General features: G+C 53.2%; 2 protein-coding genes across 4 annotated transcripts; one reads left to right on the top strand and one right to left on the bottom strand.

The window, feature by feature from the left end:
* Positions 1-391: 391 nt before the first annotated feature.
* Positions 392-10,497, bottom strand: LOC122374875 (carboxyl-terminal PDZ ligand of neuronal nitric oxide synthase protein-like). Its single transcript, XM_043353916.1, has 2 exons — positions 9,410-10,497; positions 392-1,408 (listed from the first exon to the last, which is right to left on the bottom strand). Exons 1-2 carry the CDS (start codon positions 10,175-10,177, stop codon positions 1,016-1,018), a joined length of 1,161 nt encoding a protein of 386 aa, XP_043209851.1. The 5' UTR covers positions 10,178-10,497; the 3' UTR covers positions 392-1,015.
* A 157-nt stretch (positions 10,498-10,654) lies between these two features.
* Positions 10,655-17,985, top strand: LOC122374876 (thioredoxin-related transmembrane protein 2 homolog). 3 transcript variants are annotated; one of them, XM_043353918.1, is made up of 6 exons: positions 10,655-10,960; positions 14,507-14,708; positions 14,970-15,150; positions 16,063-16,246; positions 16,795-16,990; positions 17,375-17,985. In XM_043353918.1, exons 2-6 carry the CDS (start codon positions 14,568-14,570, stop codon positions 17,471-17,473), a joined length of 801 nt encoding a protein of 266 aa, XP_043209853.1. In that variant the 5' UTR covers positions 10,655-10,960; positions 14,507-14,567; the 3' UTR covers positions 17,474-17,985. The 3 variants fall into 3 exon arrangements, with proteins under 3 accessions (XP_043209853.1, XP_043209854.1, XP_043209852.1); XM_043353919.1 differs by having other exon boundaries at positions 10,839-10,957; positions 14,505-14,708; XM_043353917.1 differs by lacking the exon at positions 10,655-10,960 and adding an exon at positions 11,005-11,115.
* The last annotated feature ends 3,668 nt before the right edge of the window (positions 17,986-21,653 follow it).

Below are 21,653 nucleotides of genomic sequence, written 5' to 3'. Positions count from 1 at the left end.
ACGGGTCTAGCGCGCCTGCGTGACGGACGGTCTGCGAGCTGCATCTCATCACATGCACGTATGTCTACCAGGACCTATGCCGACTCAGTTAATGACCTGATAAGGTCGCCGAAGTTTAACCACTCTGCACACTACTAATGGCAAGTGAGTTCATATTGTCAACCCCCATGTCCGGCTCGTCCCGATCGCGTGGAGCGTCCGTCTCCTTTTCCCGGACCTATGGCCTGTCACTAGGCGCAGTGAATGTCCGTCACTGACAGCTCGGATGACCCTGTGTCCCCTTAAGCCCGCACAGTTACCCCATCCGTGACCCTCAGCTCTGTGACTTTCCACGAACCCCAGTCACTGCTGCCTCAGAAATCGACTCGCAGCGGCGCAAAACTGGCCTGGAGATGATCACGAATGTATTTATTCCGCTCACTCAGCCTCTATAGTCTCGATATGTATGCAACACTGTACATCCCGCCGAGCCAGGCCGGTCGCCCGGGCGGTCGCCCGGACGACCGGTCGCTGGATCGCATCCCATGGTTAGTATGGCGAGCCAGAGCGCGCCTAACACATTACACGTATCATACACGGCTCACTCCGCACGGCAAGTTAGGACCACTTTAATACACACACAATGCATTATATATTCACCGGCGCGGACGCACATCAGCACACAGTTAACACAGTTACACAGTCCCGAGTGGAGCGATGTCGGAACAACAGCCACAGCGATCACATCTCGCGGCGCCGCGCCACCGGCGTCACGCGCATCACGTCACTAAACTACAACACCGCGTCACGTCACGTCACGTCGTCACGTCACGTCACTACAACACCGCGCATCGAGTCGAGTCCTGAGCGAGCGCCAGTCTTTCCACCACCGGCTCCGAGCATATCATATGAACACAGGCTTCACCGGGCAGTGGCATCGGGCGAGCGCGCCCGGCGGACGGCCCACAGCCGAGAAGCTCGCCTGCGCGAGGCTCTGGTGTCGGGCCGTCCGCTCCGGCAGGTCCTCCCCCCGTCCTCATAGAGGACTCTGGAGGACGGGCGGCCGCCGCACCAGCTGCGGCTCCGGCTGAGGCTCCGGCTCCGGCTCCGGTTCTCCATCCTCGTCCGGCCAGCCTTCCCGCTCGAGTTGTTCGATGGCCTCGCTCATCATACAGAGCTCGGCGTCGATAGACGAGCCATTGGAGGAGACGGCTCGGTGCAGCTCCTCGCAGCTGACGCTGGCGGAGCTCGCCGAGCTGGCGGAGCTCAGGTCGAGCTCGTGTTCCACGTCGTCGGCACGCAGCTGCGCCATCAGCTGCCGCACGTGAGCCAAAAGCGCCCGGTTGTGCGAGGCCAGCTGGTGAGTGCGCGACTGAGCCTCCAGACGGGCGGTGGTCTCCGACTGAAGCTTGTCGCGCAGCAGGTGCACCTGAGTAAGAAAGAAGAACGCGGTCAGGTCACCAGCTCACAAAGCACGGGTCATAGGGCCGTCAGATAACCAAATCACAATAGTGCTCACAATAACACCATGAGTTGGCTCGGGTTGCCTCGACAGCTAACAATACCTCTTGGGTCAGGTCACCGACTCACAATACCTCTCGGGTCAGGTCACCGACTCAATACCACAGCTGCATGCCATCCCACAGGGCAGCGCCCCACCCATCAGACACAGGACATGTCCCACCACAACAGCGGCTTCATTACCGCTCACACGCAAACGTCGACCACCGACACGGAAGGGGACGCTGGCCCGGGCCGGGAAAACGCTCACCGCGCCGGCGCGGCGCCAGCAGTCGGGGACGCCAGCGAAGCGGGGGCGCGCCGCCGCCGCCGCCGCCGCCGCCGCCGCTCCCATGCACTCCGGACAGGGAAGCACACACCGCGCACCGGCCGGCCGGCTGTGCCGTCGCCAGACAAGGTCACACGCCCGGCCGCCCGGGTCGCTGGCGCTGGCCGATTGGCGCGGCTAACGACCCCGCCGGCGCAGTCATTACAGAGGAAGGGAGGGGAGGGGCGCGGCACACAGGATATCAGACGGCACGACACGCTACACACACACACACGCGTCCCGACACGGTGGTGGGATAGGGCGGGATAGAGCTCTCGTGACGTCTGGTTTAGAATAGTGTGGTAGTCATTGCAGAGTAGCCAGCGGACTAAACTTAAAATAAAATAGGACTATGCGACGAAACTCGTGAAGCCTCCAACGCCATGGAAAACCAGCTAAGTGGGCCGCATTAAGTTAAACTCCACAACAACAGGGCCCTGGCACCGTCCGTTGTTTGTTCCGACGCACACAACTGGTCCGCGCCATTACCACAGTCAACACCGCCCACCGAGTCTGCGTGCTGCTTGGCGTATTGAGGAAACTGAACACCGGAAATTCGCTGGGTGGTGACTCAGACTGCGCGGTGAGTTCGGTGAACGCCCTGTGGCAGCTTGGTCCCCACGGAGACTCAACGTCGAGTCAACCCTAGCGCCAGCCGACTCGAACTCGGCTGACTCTAGCGCCACTACTCGGACTCCGACTCGGCCCTGACCCCGCCTCACCCACCGCCGCCGCCGCCGCCGCCTCGCGCGCGCCGGTCGTCCGCGGCGCAGGTGGTGTAGGCAGGAGCGTCCCTACGCCCGTGTGGCGTCGTCACAGACCGACAGCGAGAGATCGATACTGAATGTCCGTAAACCGGCCAGCGGCGGACCTAGCCGGATGGTGGCGGGTGGACACGTGTGCAGCGCGTGCACAGCTGGGAATGCTGTCAAGACGCTTACCTAGGGACGCTAGGGATGGCAGGACGCAGGGGATAGTCTATAAAGGACGCTGGGGATGATGTGAGGACGCGCACGGACAATCACAGAACACCTGGGTTCGTTGTAAAACGCACACTTGTGGACTCTCTGAGATCAGCCAGTGAGGCCCAAGACAACGGGGACGCCCACCAACCACCGGTTATCACTCAAGGACCAAGGACCGCAGTTCGACCAGACGGATCCCAACCGCTACAATCACGCCTCACCAGCCATGACCTGTGACTTCAGCGGGACCCAAATGAGTCATGGACCGCCCACGGGGTTGGTGACTTCACCATCAAACCCCGCAGGCCAGCCACGACCGGCCCATATCGAGCCGTGGGAAGTGACCGCCGCGAAAAACGCTACCGTGCAGGGACGCCGCCGCCGATTATTTAGAAAGGTTCGCCGCTATGGATAGTTGCCGAGCAAGGTAAATCGGCGAATGCTGATTTTCCTGGCTGGTTGGCGCTTTGAGGCTGATTTACGGTCACCAGGAGTTTTACCGAGAGTTCGGTCCCGTTATAGTATATTGTGGGGTGATAGGCTGATAGGAAAGAAGCGGGACAGCGCCGGGAACTACCCCGTCCGTGTCTTGTCGTCTAGCGACATGACAGTCTGTCTGTCAGTCCGTCTGTCAGTGGCACGACAGCACAGCTGACAAACAGTGGTCAGCTGAGGCCACTCCCTGGTCATTGAAACATGACCGTACATAGTCGCGTTTCATAGGCAGCACATCAGCTGATATGCAGAATCAAATTAAACGGCACTTGACTACAAGTGCAAATGCAAGCATCCATGGAACGCTGAGCATAAATCCCTGTGCCCCGGCTGGCAACACGGAAATCTGCATCACTATGCTGGCATATTGAGCAGCGTCCAGTGCTCCTTATCAATATATGGCATATTTAACAATCCTACACCGTGACGGATTATGCGTCTTCGAGCAGAGATGAACGTATGCGGGATTTCTAGACATGGAACTGCCGTCCATTACCATTCAGTGTATGCGGGGAATCATTTGCGAATGAGGCCCCCAACGCATTGAATGAGCTACACGGAGCCCCTCAACCGATTGACAGGGGCCGATGAAGGGTCGCCGGAGTTCGTCGGGGGTCGCTAGGGGTCAGCACGAGCAGAGGAGCGGCTCAGGTCAGCCGTCAATCAGTTCTGACAGGTCCGATTTCACAAACACCAGGTGCCGTCGGCAGGGAACCGGGCCACAATAACATCCCGCGCCGGGCAGGGGGATTGGACTCCGACGCCGGAAACCAGAGCTAGGGAGAGAATCAGAGCAGATCAGACCCGGTTCGGACAGACGATCAAACAGCCATCAGACGAGACAGGACAATCGATCGACTGTCGGACGATCGAACAATGGCCGCCATCGGAGACCGCGATGGCTTCGACCGTTGATAGCCAAGCCCGAATGCCGACAGACAGACGAGACTGTTTTACCGGTAGGATCGGCCTCCCTGAGATTGAGGACAGGACATGACCCCTCGTCGCCACAAAACACGCAGCGACACCCCTGCCGAGCATAGGCAAAACGGCCGCTGTTGGCGGCTGTGCATGATCAATGACTTGATCTGTCTGCCAGACTGACTGAGGCCAGACTGACGGCCTAGTTAGACTGGTCAGTCTGACCATCGGACTGACGGGCCCGTTCGGTCACCAGGCAGTCGAAGGACTGGAGATTTGGGAGGCAGCTTTGACCTTCAGGTGTCCTCTGCGCGGCCGGCTAGGGTCGGTCGGGCCGGGCCGGGCCGGGGCCGGGCGGATTGGTCCTGGCCCCAGACACAACGGCCCAGCCCCGGTGCCGAACATTTACAAAAACAGGGCACCGGCGGGACTGTGGTAATGGGCTGATGGATCCGCTCCATCTACAATGGAGCGTCAAAAACACGGGCGGCAGTCGCAGACAATAAAACCAGACGTAAAAACACCACCATAAGCCGCTATAAGGACGGTAATCAAACTATCACGGCGACCAACAAAACAAAACAACATCGACAAACACATGAAGCCGAAAACAAGACCGGTGGCGGGTGAACTTTAGCAGCCGGCCGCTTCACGTCGGAATACCGGGAAACATGAAATCAACTTGGAATAACCCGGACAGAAGCAAACCGGCTGGTGAAGCACGGTTGGTTATATAAAGACTGGACGATCAACAAATGCTAATACGGCCATGGTATGTTGTTTACAAAATGGAACGACCTAAGCCAGCGGATAAGAAGACAGGCCGACAGCACGGGAGTGACATTAACTACCTTCACCAGTCATTAGCTGTGATGTAAGCAATCAACATCGAAACAAGGATGTTCTAGAAAGTAGAATACATGCCGGCGAACAATTGAGAAACATGCGAGAGACCGGTCACCCTGTCTCAAGTGTCCCATCCTTCGTGACCGAGGGTTTGTGCTGGATAGTAAAATCACTATTCGTTAGATTTGTGTTTTACTTTTGCAATAGACCAGAGTCGCGTGTTGAAGACAGTTCTCAATTAGCTGCCTTCAGTAACACCATCCAGATATACGAAACAGAAAACACAGGCCCAGCCCAATCCCCAAACCGTCCTGGGTCAACGCGGACGACCATAAAAAGGGCCTAGCCCGTCACATTGGAACGCCGCCCAACCGGTCCCGCCCGGTCCGAACGGAGTCCGGTCCGTCTGGATCGCGGACCACCCCGCCTGGATCGCGGTCTACCCCGCCTGGATCGCGGGTCCGACCGGGCTGGATCGCGGTCGAACAGCTGAGGAAGGTGTCCCAGCCGGCCCGAGGTGCCACTCTGAGTCCGCGGGGTGCCGATAAGCGGATAACCGTCCGGCGGCGCCGCTCAGACGGCCGAGAGCCGGTGAGGAACGCGGGACAGAGAGAAAGGGAGGGAGTGGAGTGGGAGGGCCGGCGAGGGCGAGGGCGAGGGCGAGGGAGAGGGGTGTGGGCGGACAGGCAGACAGCGGGTTCTGAAAGCGGCGGCTGGAGGAACACCGGCCAGCCGCGGGGAGAGTGAAAAGACCACAGCATGGCGGCCTCCATGGAACCCATTATCCGACACTCTGATAAACGAGCCGCAGACGGGTGGTTCCAGGACGGCCATCATCCCATCGGCGCAGCAAGAGAGCAGCTGGTACTCGAAAAACACATCACAAAGGGTTTTGTTTTCCACACCCCAGCCGAGGAGGGACCACCGCACCAACCACGCTCTCATACCAGCCGCCCGTTCAGGGAGTCACGGAGTTCACCTGAGCCCGGCGGAAACGATCGGCCCCGGGCGGAGAGCGCCGGAAATGAGCCGATGACGTCACAGCCGTGAGGTCAGAGGTCGCCGCCGCCGCCGAGTCAGGTCCTCCAATATTCCCGGTCACGGCGCACGCAAAACGGGCCGTACCCAGGACAATGGGGCGGCTACAATGGTGCCATGGCGACCAAGGACATGGTGAATAGGATACAATGGCAGGAATAGTGTCCGTTTGTCGGCGGACGGTAAGTGGACAGAACCAATTAACACGGTCAGTGCGCTCGGACACAGCGGTAAAACGAGCAAGGAAAACAAGGCAAAGTGGTTCGGTCTACTTCAATCATTAATGACATGCGCCCCATCAATGCTGGACATGCATGCGGGATGGATGCAGCTAAGTAAATTAATCAGCCAGGCATGTGGGTGTCCAAAAACACCGGTGAATGAACTTTCACCGCGTTCTATCGTCGATCTTATCGACCACGCAGGGTAGGTAGGCTGGGGTGGGGTGGGGGGGGGGGGGGGGGGGGGTCGCGAAGCACGCCTGGAATTTCCGCCAGGTGCCACGGGAAGGACGCCGCGAGTCAGACCTCGCTACCCCGTGCCTGCCACGTGTCCGAGCCCGTGCGGGCCACGTGTATCGTGCCCGTATGGAACCAGCTGCCTACTACATCCCTCCGATACCGTGGTCCTGCTGATCAGCGCCCTCGGTCAGCGCGGTCAACGGACGACAAATGCTGAGGGTAGCGCTGAACGCGCGGGGTCAGCGCCAAACAGCGGGGTCGATAACCGCCCTAAAACACCGGTCAGTCGCCCCGAGAACGAACCCTGAGCCAGCTCCAAGCAAGCTCCGAGTAAGCTCTGATCAAACTACGAGCTAGCACCGAGCAGAACTAGGATCAAGCTCCATCTCTGCACGAACTTCGAGCGAGATAAGTACGAGCCGTGAACAAGCTCAGAGCGTGTTCCGAGCAAAATCCCGAGTGAACTCGGGGCAGGCCACGTGCGCGTGTACCTTGAATGAGATCAAACTAATCCCACGCTGAGCCTCAAACGGATCGGGATTTTCGGGGAAGCTCGCCGGTTGTAGCGAGAATCAGCGAGATGACCTACCACCGGCAAGGCCGCGCTTATCCCACCGGTTTGGACAGAGCTGCCACTGAGCTGCGGGCGGGGGCGGGGGCGGGGGCGGGAGCGGTGACTCACCGCGCCGCCCCCGCCAGCTCCAAGACGGCTGCGGCGGCGGGGGCGGCGGCCACACTGCGACCGAATGGCGTGCAGGGCCCCGCATTCACTCTCCATCCGCACAGGGTCAGACGCAGTGAGTCAGCGCACGAGCGCGCGCGTGCGTGACAGAAATGACGGGCTGCTGCAGTCGGAAGTAAATTACTCATTGAGGTAGTGGCAGACATGTAGAAAACAGCCGGAGTTTCTGATCTGCTCAAGGCAATGAGTTCTGAAGATCGTGACGCGATCTTCAGCGAACAAAGCAGATGACCAAAGTAGGTAGGTGATCAACGAGAAGAGAACTGCAACCACAAACTAAAGACTTATTCAATCAAAGTTGCTCCACAACTACTGACTGTTCTCACAGATATCGAAGTTACTCCAGCTGAGTGCAAATGCATGAAACGTGCTTCTTTTGGCCCACAACCGAAACCGATTTCACATGCGCCACCGATCTGATGGGAACGGTGGGTTTCTCACACTGAATAGCGACTTTGTTCGTGCACGAAAAAAACACGGAGTCTCAATTAATGAGCTGTGAAAGCCGGCCTGACCAGGTCCGTGCGATACGAGCTACAACCGAGAAAGTGGCGGACACCTGAAGGCACGCCGTCGCCGTACCTCCTTTAGTATTCAGCTGCATACATACAGGGCTGATCTGGAGGCAAGCGAATTTTGCAATAGCACGACAGAACGACGGCAGGCGGGTCATAGCGCGGGTCACAGGGTCCGGCCGGGGAGGAAAGTGGGTCCGGACTGCCCTTTGTGAACCAGTAGGTACCTACGTCATCGATCAGTAGCGCGGTGCGAATACCTGTGGCGAGCGATAAAGAACAACTGAAGAAAATGTCGCCCAGGTAGGGAGTAAGTGAGCTAAAAAGGCTATCGTCTAATGAAAATCCAATGTCGCCTACTCGGAATGTTACATTGTCGAAGGATGAATGGACATGCAGCGCAAATGTCACCATTAGTCATAGGTACTTGTTGTTAGTCAAGTCCGTCAAGGCATGGAAAACATGACAGATGCACCTACGGCATACCTGTCGCATTTCTTGATAGTAGTCGTCACAAATGGTCAAGGATTATCAAATGACAGATCAAGTACGCTCAACTTCCGCCGACTGCCGACCTAGCAAATGACCCAAGAAAGAAAGCCGAAACCATTCATTTTAGTGCCTTATCTATTTAATTAGTTCGTAGGTACCCACTTAACCACGGCATCAAATAGTTCGGGTACCCCAAATAGGCAAAATTCATTACGTCGCTACACCATAACACTGTCTGATTTCTACTGTCTGATTTCACCGTCCAAAAAACGCTGGTCGGCAATTACGAACTACCATAGCGCAACTCTCTCCCTGATGGTCGGGACATGTGTAATAGTGCGTGTCCTGTCGGCTGTCCCACGAAACGCCAAAAGATCTTCAATCACAGACCGAATGACATTGGTAGGTACGGCTTTGGTAGGTAGGTACTGAAAGATATGCCCCAGAGAGGGTAACTTGTACTTTTAGCATGGCGGGTGATCACCAATGAAATGAGCTGCACGAACGTATGGGGAGAAAGATACTCTTACAGCTGGAAAGATCAACAAACCAGCTCCACAGGCACGTCAGGTGTGATCCTACAAATGTCACGGAACAGAGAAAGAATCGTGAAGCAGTCCTGGGTCACGAAACAATACATACAGCCCCGACCAAGCACGGGTATACACCCTGTGTTGGACCATGTGTATCGGGGTAAACGGACCACCGAACACTGCCGAATCCTGAAATCGGAGTTTACTGTCGAACTTTCGAAGGAGCTCCGGGATCTAGGGTACGGATAGCGAGCTGGGATTTGGGATTTGGGGCACACGGCCGCACAAAGCGGTCATCCGATGCCCCCTAAGATGAGGACTTTTCGGATAGCCACCGGCGCATTGAGGCTATCTCGAGATGACTCCAAAAGCCACACGACATTGCATGAGCTGCACCAGCACGGAGTTTGATAATGGCGAGGAGAGAAGTGAGGGAATTACTTCCTTCAATGACCTACGTAAATGACCAAAGAATGAATGACAAATGAATGGGTGACTGAAGGGAATAAATGGAAGGACACACACAAAACAGAGGTATGTTGATCGGACAGTCCCGCTCGGGGCCGGTCGTGTGTCGTTAGGTAGGTAACTGACCTGTTCCAGTGCCTCCCGGGTGAGCGACTGCTGCTGCTCCAGCTGCTCCTTCATCAGCTGCCACTCGTGGTGTCGCGAGAGCGGCGCACCGGCCTCGGGCAGTGTCAGCGCCGATCCCAGCGGGTCGGCCAGCGGAGAGGTCATCAGGCCCGTCGGCCGGTCACTGCCGTCGTCGCCCAGCGGCCGGGCCAGCGGCTGCAGCGCCGGACCCAGGTCGTCGCACGAGCTGTACAGACTCGGAGGTCGGTCTCCGTGCAGCTTGTAGCAGACGTCGAACGCCTGCCCGATGGTGCGCACCACGCGAGTGGCCGTGTTCGTCTTGGAGGCCTTGAACACGGAGCACTTGAACACGTTGGACTGATGGTCGCGAGCGATGTAGCTGAAGATCTTCATGTCCTGCGAGTCGTGGGACACGTAGAAGATGCGGTGGATCGGGAGCAGCGTGATCAGGTCCTGGCGCTCGTCCTTGGTCATCTTGACCAGCTTGCGCTTCTTCAACTTGCGCATGATCTCGACACCGTCGGTGCAGACGGTGATCTCCACCTTCTTCTTCTTGATGGAGCGGGCCTTGTACTCGTAGCGTATCCGGCGCATGGCCGACACGATCTCGAGCCGCGTGGTTGGCCGAGGGATGTCCAACGTGCCGATCAGCTTGGCCCGGAACGTGATGCCGTCGTCAAAGTCGGCATCTTCGTGCAGTGGCACGCGCAGGTCGTAGTCGTCGTCGTTTTCCGTGGCCTTCTTGGTGAGAACACTGACGATCGTCATTCTGACTCCGTTGGCGTTCGGATTCGGAATAAGATGTAAAATCACTAGTCAGTTATCAGCCAGAAAGGTCCGAGGTTGAGCCTTGAGGACGAGGTCAGTCCAACTGATAGCCGAAACGATGTTTTTGTTCACAGGCAGTTCAGCGATACGAGTCTGAATATGATTTCACTGAAATAATCGCTGATCTGCAGCGACCAGCACCGCACACACAACCGTCAGGCACCGGCCCGACGGCAACAATGCCTCGCGCGGCGCGCTGTGACCGAAGGTCATGCTTCCAGCTGGGGCACAGCTGATTGGTCGAGAATGAAGATATTTTCCTCAACGTTGAGATGTCCTGCAATAGTTTGGAGATATTTTTGTGTTATAGGATACGCATATTTTCAAGGTAAATATATTGAAATAAAATACAAAATATCTTAGGAAATAGTATATGATATAATATTTTGTACAAATACAACGCAGCTGCGTCGAACTAATCTCGCTGAAACCTGTTCAGGAACGCTGCCTATGTCAGAAAACTGAAGGCTTCGTCGCAAATTGCCTAGCAATTGCATAATTAAATCTCGAGTTGCTAGGCAATTCCCTTTTATTAGCCACACGCTTTCTGGTCCCAGCTGATATTGAACAGGTTCACACTGTTTTAGGCATTTAGCGGCAGTGGCGTTTTTGTGCCGTGGGTGATTGGATTTCTCTCAAATTGTATTAATTAAGCTCTGCTACGCGCCCTAACCCAGAACAACAACTGTATTAATTAAGTGAAATTTTCTATATATTTTTTAGGTAAGTTGTGGTTTGATTTCTGAAATCTCTTCTTTAGATTCTTTAATTGGGTCGAACAGATTGTGTGATGAATGGCAGGAAAGGATGCTGAGAAATTCACATTTTTCTCACGTTTGGGGGAGGGGGCAGACATGCATCAAAATGTATCTTGATCTGTAAGTGCTAGTATAAAATAAATATATAATTCCTCTTAACTCATATATACAGTGTGATATGGAAATTCTTGAATACATTTCAAATACCTAGGTGTTTAAACAATGCCCATTTGAAGTGCTCTGCGGCCACCGCTGCTCTCTCGGCCCAGAGGCTGAGACTAAGTTTGGTTAGGCTAAGTACCCTCGTGGCTGCGGCTGCTGGTTGGCGAAAAATCAGTAGGCGGAACTATGGTCAAGCGTACCCATTTTCGGGAACGCATTTTCGTTCCCATGTTTGGGAACGATAAACCCAAATATGGGAACGCCATGTAGGCATTATTTAAAACAAGAAAAAGAACCGTTAAATGACGTCCAAAAAATATAAAACGATCGTGAACCGCCTGATATTTGTCTCAATATTGTTGGGAAAGAGTTTGATATTGTAAGGCCCATCGTAGTTTCAAATCGTTCCCCTATTTCTAAAGCAGTCCATCATCCGGGCCGCGAGCCCAAATTTGGGAACGCTCTCGTACACTGGCGCTGCAAGCGTTCCTTATTATGGGAACGGCGTACCCAAAATTGGGAACGATTTCACCGACGCCTTTCAGGGGCTCTTTTCATTAACAAGCATCACGTCCAACGCCGCAAATTATTGTTAACGCAACAATCATCAGATGACCTTTCCGGCAAGACCGTCGCATGTTTCGCCCGGTCTTCTGCGCTTTTATTCCCGTCGATCTCGCAGCGGGCACGCCCCCCTCTGCAGGATTTCGTAATTCACAACGCTCAGCGATGTTCAACAAGGTCTTCCATACCTATATCCACCGTCCGCGCTGAGGGTGGAGACATGTCAAGCACCTGTCTGTTTATCACCGATAGTTGACGAGTACAAGGAAGTATCTAAAAATGGGAACGCTGAATATGTTACACCCTCAAAACACCTAGTCCCAATGAAAATCTAGTTTTTTCCTTTCTTGATGAGTGTAAGTGGCAAAAGGCCTGGTAGGATGAGCACGAGGAATTATCGAAATCAGCATAAAAATTATAAATAAGCCACACAGAGCGAGCTATATAAGAGAAATTCCCCCAAAACGATCACGCTTAGAAACACGGAAGACAAAACCACGCTCATGACGCTCCTTATAAAACAACTCTAAACAGCTAGCATCCAAATAAAATATGTCTTTCCGGGATGATAAAATACAGCTGGATAATTTTCAACCGCTTAAACTGAGTTTACAACAGTAGCTCGGTAAATTCACTCACGTTCCACGCGGTCGTCCGCCCCGACACAAAAGTCAACAATATTACCTCGGGACCGTCCGCGTCTTCGCTTGCATTTGTCAGCATCTGGTGTCGATAGTATGAAAGTTCATAACCAGGCGAAAATTATTATACTTTACCTCAAACTAAAAAATGCTTCATTTTCCTTAAAATTGCATGTTAAATGTCGTATAACCCATATTTCCACCATTCTGTCATTTTCAAAAAATCATTAAAAATATCATTCCACGGTCAATTTCCTTGTTCCACGGTCAGATTAAAGATAACTTTATGGAGATTTAGTAGACACTTAAATCAGCGTGCACTTTTTTGAGACGTGATGCACTTTTGAGTTTTAGTGGGAGAACGGCCGAAAAATTGCCTTCCGTTCTCATAAATGGGAACGCCCGTTCCCATATTTGGGAACTCCGTTCCCAAAAATGGGAACGTTCCTATATTTGGGTACTCATGACCATAGTTCCGCCTACTGAAATGGTGTATTTGTTTTGAACGTATATGCCTATTTAATTGTTTTATATAATATCTATATAATAGCTTAATCTCTTTATACCTAGTTTATTTAGTACCTAGGTACCATTTTTAATGATTATATTTCTTTACTGCAAAACAGAACCATATTACCAGCCTATACAAAGAGTGAAATTTGCAATGTTCTGTTTCATGTGTGCAGCTTATGTGCTTTTGGATGTAGTTTAAATGGAATGGAATGGAAGCTAGGTCTAGTTGTCCACATTTATTAAAAGGGATCAGTGTAGCAATCCTTCCAATTACTGTCCTGTCAGCCTGACATCTGTGACAGTGAAACTGAAAGTGTTTGAGTCACTCTTACATAATGCCCTGTTCAAGCACATGACAGTGACAGGCCAGCTGCTAACCAAATGTCAGCACAGCTCCCTCCCAGGGCACTCCTGTGTGACACAGCTTCTCAGCGCACTCGAGGAGTGGACTTGACTGAGGGAGGAAGGCGAGCCAGCTGATGTCGCAAGGCGACAGTCGCCTACTCAGACTTCTGATGCTCTTTCAATTCAGTGCATCCCCGGTGGTGTCTTCTCCAGAAGTTCCATGACATGGTCATTAGGGGGCCCCCTCCTTGAGTGGCTTCCCTCATTCCTGACAGAGGGGAAGCAAAGAGTCACTGTCAATGGCAGATTCTCGGACTGGACCCCAGTCGGCAGTGATGTCCCGCAGCCCGCAGGGCACAGTTTTGGGACCAGTGCTCTTCATCGCTTTTGTCAACAACCTACCTGGCTGCATAGAGAGTGCATGCAAGCTCCTCACTGATGATGCAGTGTGTCCAAAATTGTAATGTTGCGGGGAAATCCACCCATAATGAAAAGTTTAATGACATCCTAAAAATAGAAATAAAGACATCCTCACGGCAGTCACAACTTATAATATAACCTCGAACTTAATCTTTTTGGAGCAAGAGAAACACGAACCTCGCAAACTCTCAAAAGACGCCAAGACAACCCTTCGAATAACCAAAATATTTGAATGTATGACCCGACTCAAAAACCTCTCCCGAATATCAGAATGCCTTCAAAATTCTATAAGTACCTATTCAATATTTCTACATCATTTTCTCGTGAAGTATATGAAAACGGTGACATAACTGTATGACAAAGGGTCAAAGTCAAGTTTTATGAAAATAACGACATCCTTTCCGGCCTTTTTTCCACATCCTCCCCCCAACGTAAAATGAATTTAGCCACACTGTGATGATGCGAAGGTGTACGTCAGAGCTGGCACCGAGATCAGCTGCAGGAAGCTCGAGCAGGATTTGGACGCCCTGGCGGCCTGGTCTCGCAAGTGGAAGCTGCCATTCAACCCGTCCAAGTGCACAACAGTGCTTCACCTGGGCAGCCAAAATGTGCGGGCGGAGTACACGATCGAGGGCACTGCATTGAAGACTGTTGACAGATGACATAGATATGGGAAGAGACCTGGGAGTCCAGATGGACAGGCTGCTGAAATTCAGAGAGCAGGCGGCGACCGCCGTTGGCAAGGCCAACAGAATCCTCGGCCTGATTAAGCACAGCTTCGTCCACATCGACTCCAGGACACTTCCTCTGCTGTACGAGACGCCAGTGCCACAGTTTGATCATTTGACGCCCCTCCCTCTCCACAGTTTCTCTGGAGCGCGTCTGTGACTGCTGCTTCTCACCGCAGCCAGCTGAAGAGCGTCCAACATGTGGTCCGACTGGAGGGTGATGGTGTCGGCACACCACGTGCTGAACGTGCTGCTCGCATGCTCCTTCCTCGTCTTCAAGCTGACGCCGGTCGTGTGCGAGTACGTCTTCCATGGACCAGAGCCCTGCGAGCTCTCTGATGTGAGTTGTGTGGCAAGGAGTTGAGGGATATAAGGAGCTGTGCGCTCGGGTTGTTAAAGAGCTCTGCAAACTGTTTTGTGATTTCTCAGTAAGGCCATCAAATTGGAAATGCACGCTGCTTTTTGATGCATTGACTTTGATTACATTACTGCATGATTGCCAAGTGTGATTCAAGCTTCAGAGCTATGCTGAAGTGAGCACACTCCATTGCTATAAAATTACATGCGTTCTTTTCTCTGACACGGCACTTTGTTTCCACAGAACGAAAGCAAACTGCTGTTCTTCGTGGCTGTAGTGATCTGGGCCAAGACGAAGAAGACTGGGCAGCGTGGCCTTCTGCCCTACCTGAGCACCACCTACACCTACATGAAGCTACTCAACCTGGTGCTCTGGTTCTACTCTGACCCTGTGAAGGGCATCATCTACCTGGTGCTGGCCACTAGTGAGTTGAGTCATGTTGGTGTGCTGGATGTTTCGCGATCTTAGCTGGGATAGTGATTTAGGGATAAGTGACGGATAGCAGTGGCAGCTGCCCACTTTAGGGGCTTCCTTTACGAAGGTTCGTAAACTAGCGCATTGCGCAAGGGTTTGTTACGATCCTTTTACTCTAGGAATCTCTTACGGTGCGAACCTTGTCATGCGAACTTTTTCCATACCGAACTCTATTCTCCTTCGTTCTTCAGACGTACGAACCTTATCCGATGCGAATCTTTTCCACGCCCTTACAGACTTCATCTCATACTAATCTTACTTGATACGAGCCCTTGCATACGAACCGTCGGTTATGAATGCGAATCTTGGGCTTCGAACCTTGGTCTGGCCGTCTGGGTCCCCTGTACTGAAGGGTCACCTGAAGAAGTGAGTGAGAGGCTGGTAAATGTTTAGCCTTAGCTATACACTTTACAGCGGGGATCACAGAGTAGCTCTTATTGCGCGATTGAAAGAGCATCCGCTGGAATAATTTTGTGGTCACGTGACTATGTGAGCTGGTGATTATTTCGGGGGGGGGGGAGGCGGGGAGGGGGAGCGTGTTGAGCGCTACAGTGAAACTGAATAGGTTTAGTCGTGCCAGCCAACTGACAACTTGGGGCTTCCCATGTGGTAAGGTAATGAAGCCATTCGGATAATTTCGCAGTAAGTAATCGCACGACCTGTCGCTGTTTCTCCATGTGAACTGTCACGTCTCCCTCTCCCCTCCCCCAACATTCCCTGTTGCGTCTCACTGCACTACCCTCTCCTGTTGCTTCTCACTGTATTCTCATCCCCTATCTGTTGCGTCTCCCCCCCCCCCCATATCACCCCCTAGTCTCCTGTTGCATCTCACCACCCTCCCCGCCCTTTCTCCCCATTCCAGTGGCGTACGTGTGGTTCCCGGAGCCGGTATCTTCAGCGCCGGAGAAGGTCACCTACTTCTCCTACCAGGAGCTGGAGGAGCAGCTCACCACGCAGCGCAACACCACCTTCTTCGTCTGCTTCTTCGCCACCTGGTTCCCGTCGTCGGTCAACTTTGCCAACGTGTTCTCGCGCCTGTCGGGATCGTGAGTGAGACGAGCGGGTCGAATGGAGGGAAGGGATGGTGGTTATGATGGAGTTTATGGGTTACAGCCGAGCTGCGAAACGATTCAAGAAACATGGAACTGGATCAGATACACGAGGCCATGACTTTACACCAAGGAACAAATTTACTAACCATTGTTGAAAGTCCGTCACGAATGCTTCTACATACATATCGCAAACTAGTCTATGGAAAATACACAGTATATGTTTTGTCTTAGGTAGGTATGCTTTTTATGATCTACTTTTTTGTCATGTCTCAAGTGTGTGCTGGATAAGCTGACATATTTTGTAATTTGTCCCGCGGTGGCCCTCAGTTACGCGCCATATAACCTATTGCTTTGGTTGTTGCCTCATGTCTCAGACATGCGCTAGATACATAGGTAACCCCCTGATTTGACGGCCTTTGTCCTAGTTACGCGATGGATAGCCTGTGTGTATCCTCACACCCCAGGTACGCGCTGGATAACCTGAGCTCCTCTCCCTTCACATGGTCGCGCCGAGTAACATGTTTGTTTATTTTACACCCCAGGTACGCGCTGGATAACCTCGTATTCGGCAAGGTGGACGTCACGCGACACCCGGACGCCGCCCAGAAGTACCGCATCAGCACGTCCAGCTTCAGCCGCCAGCTGCCGACCGTGGTGCTGTTCGATGGGGGCCAGGAGGTCACCCGGCGACCCGGCTTTGACGAGAAGGGCCGCCTGGTGCCCTTTACGTTCACACAGGTAGGCGGACAGTCACGTGGCTCCAACGTCCGGTCAAGGGGGTTTTGTGTTCTGTGAAATGGTCAGTATCGTGAAAATTGCAAGTGATAAATGCATTGCAATATTTTAAGTGGAATGCCAAAATGATGTTCGTAAAAAATGTTGATAGCAGTATCGGCATTCGGCAGTACCAAAATAACGACCATATTTTGCTTGCTCTGCACATAATCATGCTTATGTACATGGAGGACCGCTCTTATTTTTGTATAACTATCATCTAAGCTAAGACCAAACTGACAGTAATATAGCCAGCAATCAGGTCAGATCAGCCACGACTGTCATTCACTCCTCGCACCACGTCCGGCGCTCGTTTCTAACTGTTCATGTTGCAACTCTTCCCGACAGGATAACGTGGTGGCGGCCTTCGACCTCAACAACGTCTACCAGAAGTGCAAGGACGAGCTACCGCGCTTCCGCAAAATCGAGGCCAAGAAGACCAAGTAGCGGCCCATCTCCGTGCTTTCTGTGAAGCTCATTTGCGCGCGTGTGCATGTTGCGTGCCTGGCCACGCAAGTTGCTGTTTGTATGAGCTTGCGTGCGACGCGTGTTGAGGCGCAAGATATCCCAGTATGTGCCATAGGGTAGGTATGTCTCATGCTGGCGTCGCTGTAGTTTGTGCAATAGGGACGATGTCTGGGAGCTCTGGGATCGCTGCTGTTCTCTGGGCCGTTCCGCGCCCGTCACTCCATCCGATCCCATGGTGGCGTGGTCCTCCTATGACGTCACCGCGGCTCCGCTGAACGTCCTTCGGTCCGCTGTGCTTTGGCAGTGAGGACATGAACTGTGAATCTCGGTTCGGCTGCGCGCCGGTCACCATAACTCAGTGTTGCCATCATGTTCTGTACCGTGTTTCAGTTCATTAGAGATGAGCTTCATGCCCAGAGAACGACATGTTGTGTAGTTGGTGGCTGGTGCGAGCTGCGTTGGTCTCAAATACATTGGCAGGCACGGTCGCAGTCAAATGTTATGGCTGTGAAATGAAAGGCAAATTGATCTGCATGAATATGCATGATAAATGGGTTACGGACAAAAGTACGGATTGTAAATGTTCGTTGGCATAACAAATGTATAAACAAAGGTGTTTATTGCAAATGCACGTTGGGCGCAAAGTAAGTGGAGACATCAAAATAGGCTAGGTTAGTTTGGTAACGCTAGGTCAGGCCAGTTTTTTAAACTATTCGAGCTTATGTCGTTCTGTAGATATTAGGAAATGTATTGCATACACCCTACGTAGGTGTCTGCGCATATGAGCATTTGCCCAAGTAGGCACTTCTTGTGTCCAATCCTATGCTACGTCTTTGAGCGATACTACACGTCACCACGTCACTACCTACTTTTATTTTCTAAGTACGGGAAACCTATACCTCGGTCCTCGAACATTTTTAGATTCTACTTTTTTAGCTTTTTCAACTTGGTATGTTCATGAACGGTCAGGGGCGGTCGCAGACTTGGAGTTTGGGGGGGGCCAACTTGGCAAAGGGGCCCCTGCGCTGACCCGGGGGGCCCGGTGCTAGCTCAAAGGGGCCCACGGGCGTAGTGCACGGGTACAGAAATCCAGGCCATGGCCGGTGAAGCGGGGGGGGGGGGGGTAGGGAGCGGCACGCGAGCGGAGGCTCATTGCGAGCTTTGAGGGTGTACCATGTCGAAAAGGTACCGATAAGTGCATTTTGAAGCATTGATATTGTCAATAATTCACGCAACTGTGAATGGACTACCGCAAAAGTAATGGCGGCTTAGGCGGCTAACTTTTTTGCCGTTTTCTAAGATCATCGTGCTAAAACTTTTGACAGTGGGTCATCCGTATCTGTTCACTGTTCAATCACATGTGTTCCGTTTCATCTTCTTCTTTTTTTTTACTTGGGCACAAATGTAAGCTTTGAAGACCATTACAGTATCAAATGCTTCGAAAGATGGATAGTGGGCAAAATATCCTAAATTTGTCGTGCTGCATGGAAAGTAGTGTTGCTGAGAAAAGGGGGTTTGTTCCAGATTATTGTGGATGCAGAATACATTGTCTGCACCCACTGCAGAATTATTGTTGGTGCAACTGCGCCCACTGCACCCATGGTTCCCACACTTATGGGCCCATCGATAGCGCTTAGGCGATACCTATCGCCTAGAGGCTGCAATGGGGCCCTTAGAGTACAGTGTCAGACCCCCAGAGGCCGGCGTTGGACCCAAGGGTCAGCGAAGGGTCTCAAAGGCCCCAGGTAGGGCCCCAGAGGCTGATGCGGGCCTTCAGAGGCAAGTGCGTTGCGTGACCCCCGAAGTAAGGCTTGAGCCCCCCAGAGAACATAATAGGACCATCAATGGCCGGTGTAGAGACCTCATAGGCCAGTTTGGGGCCCCCTCAGAGGCTAGTGTGGGGACTGAGGTGTCGGTATGAGGCACTTAAAGACCGTTATGGGTCCTCAGAAGCCGGCATCGATCTTTCAGAAGCCAGTACGGGGTCCTCAGAGGCACATAAGGGTCAGTTTGGGTCCCAGAGACAAAAATGGGACCATCAGAGGCCGGTGTGGGACCTTTAGAGGCTGGTTTGGGCCCTAAGGGGCCAGTTTAGGGCCCTCAGAGACCAGTACAGGGCCTGCAAAGGGCAGTTTGAGACCATCAGAGACCGAATTGGGCACTCAGAGACTAATGTGGGTCCTTCCAGGCAAGCATGGAGCCCTCAGAGGTTAGCGTGGGGCCCTAAAAGACCGACATGGACCGGCGTTGGACCCCAGAGGCCAGTAGAGGGCCCTCAAAGGCCAAGATGGGCCCTCAGAGGCCGATGCGGGCCCTTAGAGGCCGGCATCGGGTCTTCAGAAGCTCGTGCGGGGTCCTCAGAGGCTAAGGTGGGTCCTTTCAGGCCAGCACGGGCCCTCAGAGGTCAGTGTGGGGCCCTAAAAGACCGGCATCGGCCGGCGTTGGACCGCAGAGGCCAACAGAAGGCCCTCAAAGGCCAAGATGGGCACTCAGAAGCCGATGCTGACCCTTAGAGGCCGGCATCGGGTCTTCAGAATCCAGTGCGGGGGGCCCTCAGAGGCTAATGTGGGCCCTTACAGGCCAGCATGGGGCCCTCAAAGGTCAGAATGGGACCCTAAAAGACTGGCATTGGCCGGCGTTGGACCCCAGAGGCCAGTAGAGGGCCCTCAAAGGTCAAGATGGGCCCTCAGAGGCCGATGCGGGCCCTTATAGGCCGGCGTCGGGTCTCCAGAATTCAGTGCGGGGCCCATAGAGGCTAATGTGTGTCCTTACAGGCCAGCATGGGGCCCTCAGAGGTCAGTGTGGGGCCCTAAAAGACCGGCATGGGCCGGCGTTGGACCCCAGAGGCCAGCGGAGGGCCCTCAAAGGCCATGATGGGCCCTCAGACGCCGATGCGTGCCCTGAGCGGCCGGCATTGGGTCTTCAGAATCCAGTGCGGGGGCCCTCAGAGGCTAATGTGGATCCTTACAGGCCAGCATGGGGCCCTTAGAGGTCAGTTTGGGGCCCTAAAAGGCCGGCATGGGCCGGCATTGGACCCCAGAGACCAGCGGAGGGCCCTCAAAGGCCAAGATGGGCCCCCAGAGGCCGATGCGGGCTCTTAGAGGCCGACATCGGGTCTTCAGAATCCAGTGCGGGGCCCTCAGAGACACTTAAAGGCTTGTCTTGGGACTCGAGAGACAGAAATGAGGCCACCAGAGGCCGGTGTGAGGCTCTCAGACGCCGGTTGGGCCCCTGAGACCGGTTTAGGGGCCCTCAAAGGCCAGTGGAGGGCCCTCAGAGGTCAATGTGGGTCCTCAGCGGTCAATGTGGAAGCTTGACCGCCACTGAAGGGCCCTCAGAGGTCAGTGTAGGACCCTCAAAGACTGGTATGGGAGCTGTTAATAGCTGGCGTGGGTTTCTCGAGCCTCGTGACAATCGAATACGGGCCAGGGCCCCATACGGCCATGGGGGCCCATCGGTTGTTTGGGGGGGGCCAAATGATATGATGGCCCCCCCTGATTTGCCTTTGGGGGGGGCCATGGCCCTGATGGCCCCCCCCCTGCGACCGCCACTGTGAACGGTTGGTGTCTGGTGATGTATTATTTAGTTTGTCGGTGATGTAGTCGCCTTGAGTCAACCATTATCATACGTGGACTGTGTAGCAGGCAATAGGTGTCGCCCTAGTCGACACAGATGTTGCGGTATTTGATACACCATTCAACAGATGGCGTCAGCTCACCATTTACACTTACACTGTACCTATTCTTTGCGCAGAAATCAATGTTGAAAGTGGAGACATGTTCCAAACCAGTTTATATTGAATTAGTTCCAAACTCAAAACGCAAATACCACGTTGCAATCGTGGTCATGCGTGGTCATATTGAGCGCAATAGTTACCAAATCTTACCACTTCTTTGCCGGTCTGGGTCTTGTAAAAATGTTTCAGCTCTGGGGCAAGCATCAAACTACGTCATTTGTAGATTTACTCCTAAAAATCTTATACTTCCCGACAAAGTTAGTAATTGTTTCAAAAATATACAATTAAATCCCAGGAAATGCTATAAACACTTTATTTTCAAGACATATGAACTTGACGTTTGTCAAGTATTATTATATTACGTCATATATTATGGCTTTTTCTCATACCCTACATCGATACCGCTTGGATTTTAGATCGATC

This window comes from Amphibalanus amphitrite, unplaced genomic scaffold, assembly GCF_019059575.1.
Source record: "Amphibalanus amphitrite isolate SeventyFive unplaced genomic scaffold, NRLGWU_Aamphi_draft 001730F_arrow, whole genome shotgun sequence".
Lineage (NCBI taxonomy): Eukaryota > Metazoa > Arthropoda > Thecostraca > Balanomorpha > Balanidae > Amphibalanus > Amphibalanus amphitrite.
This window is presented reverse-complemented; position numbering and strand designations above follow the sequence as displayed.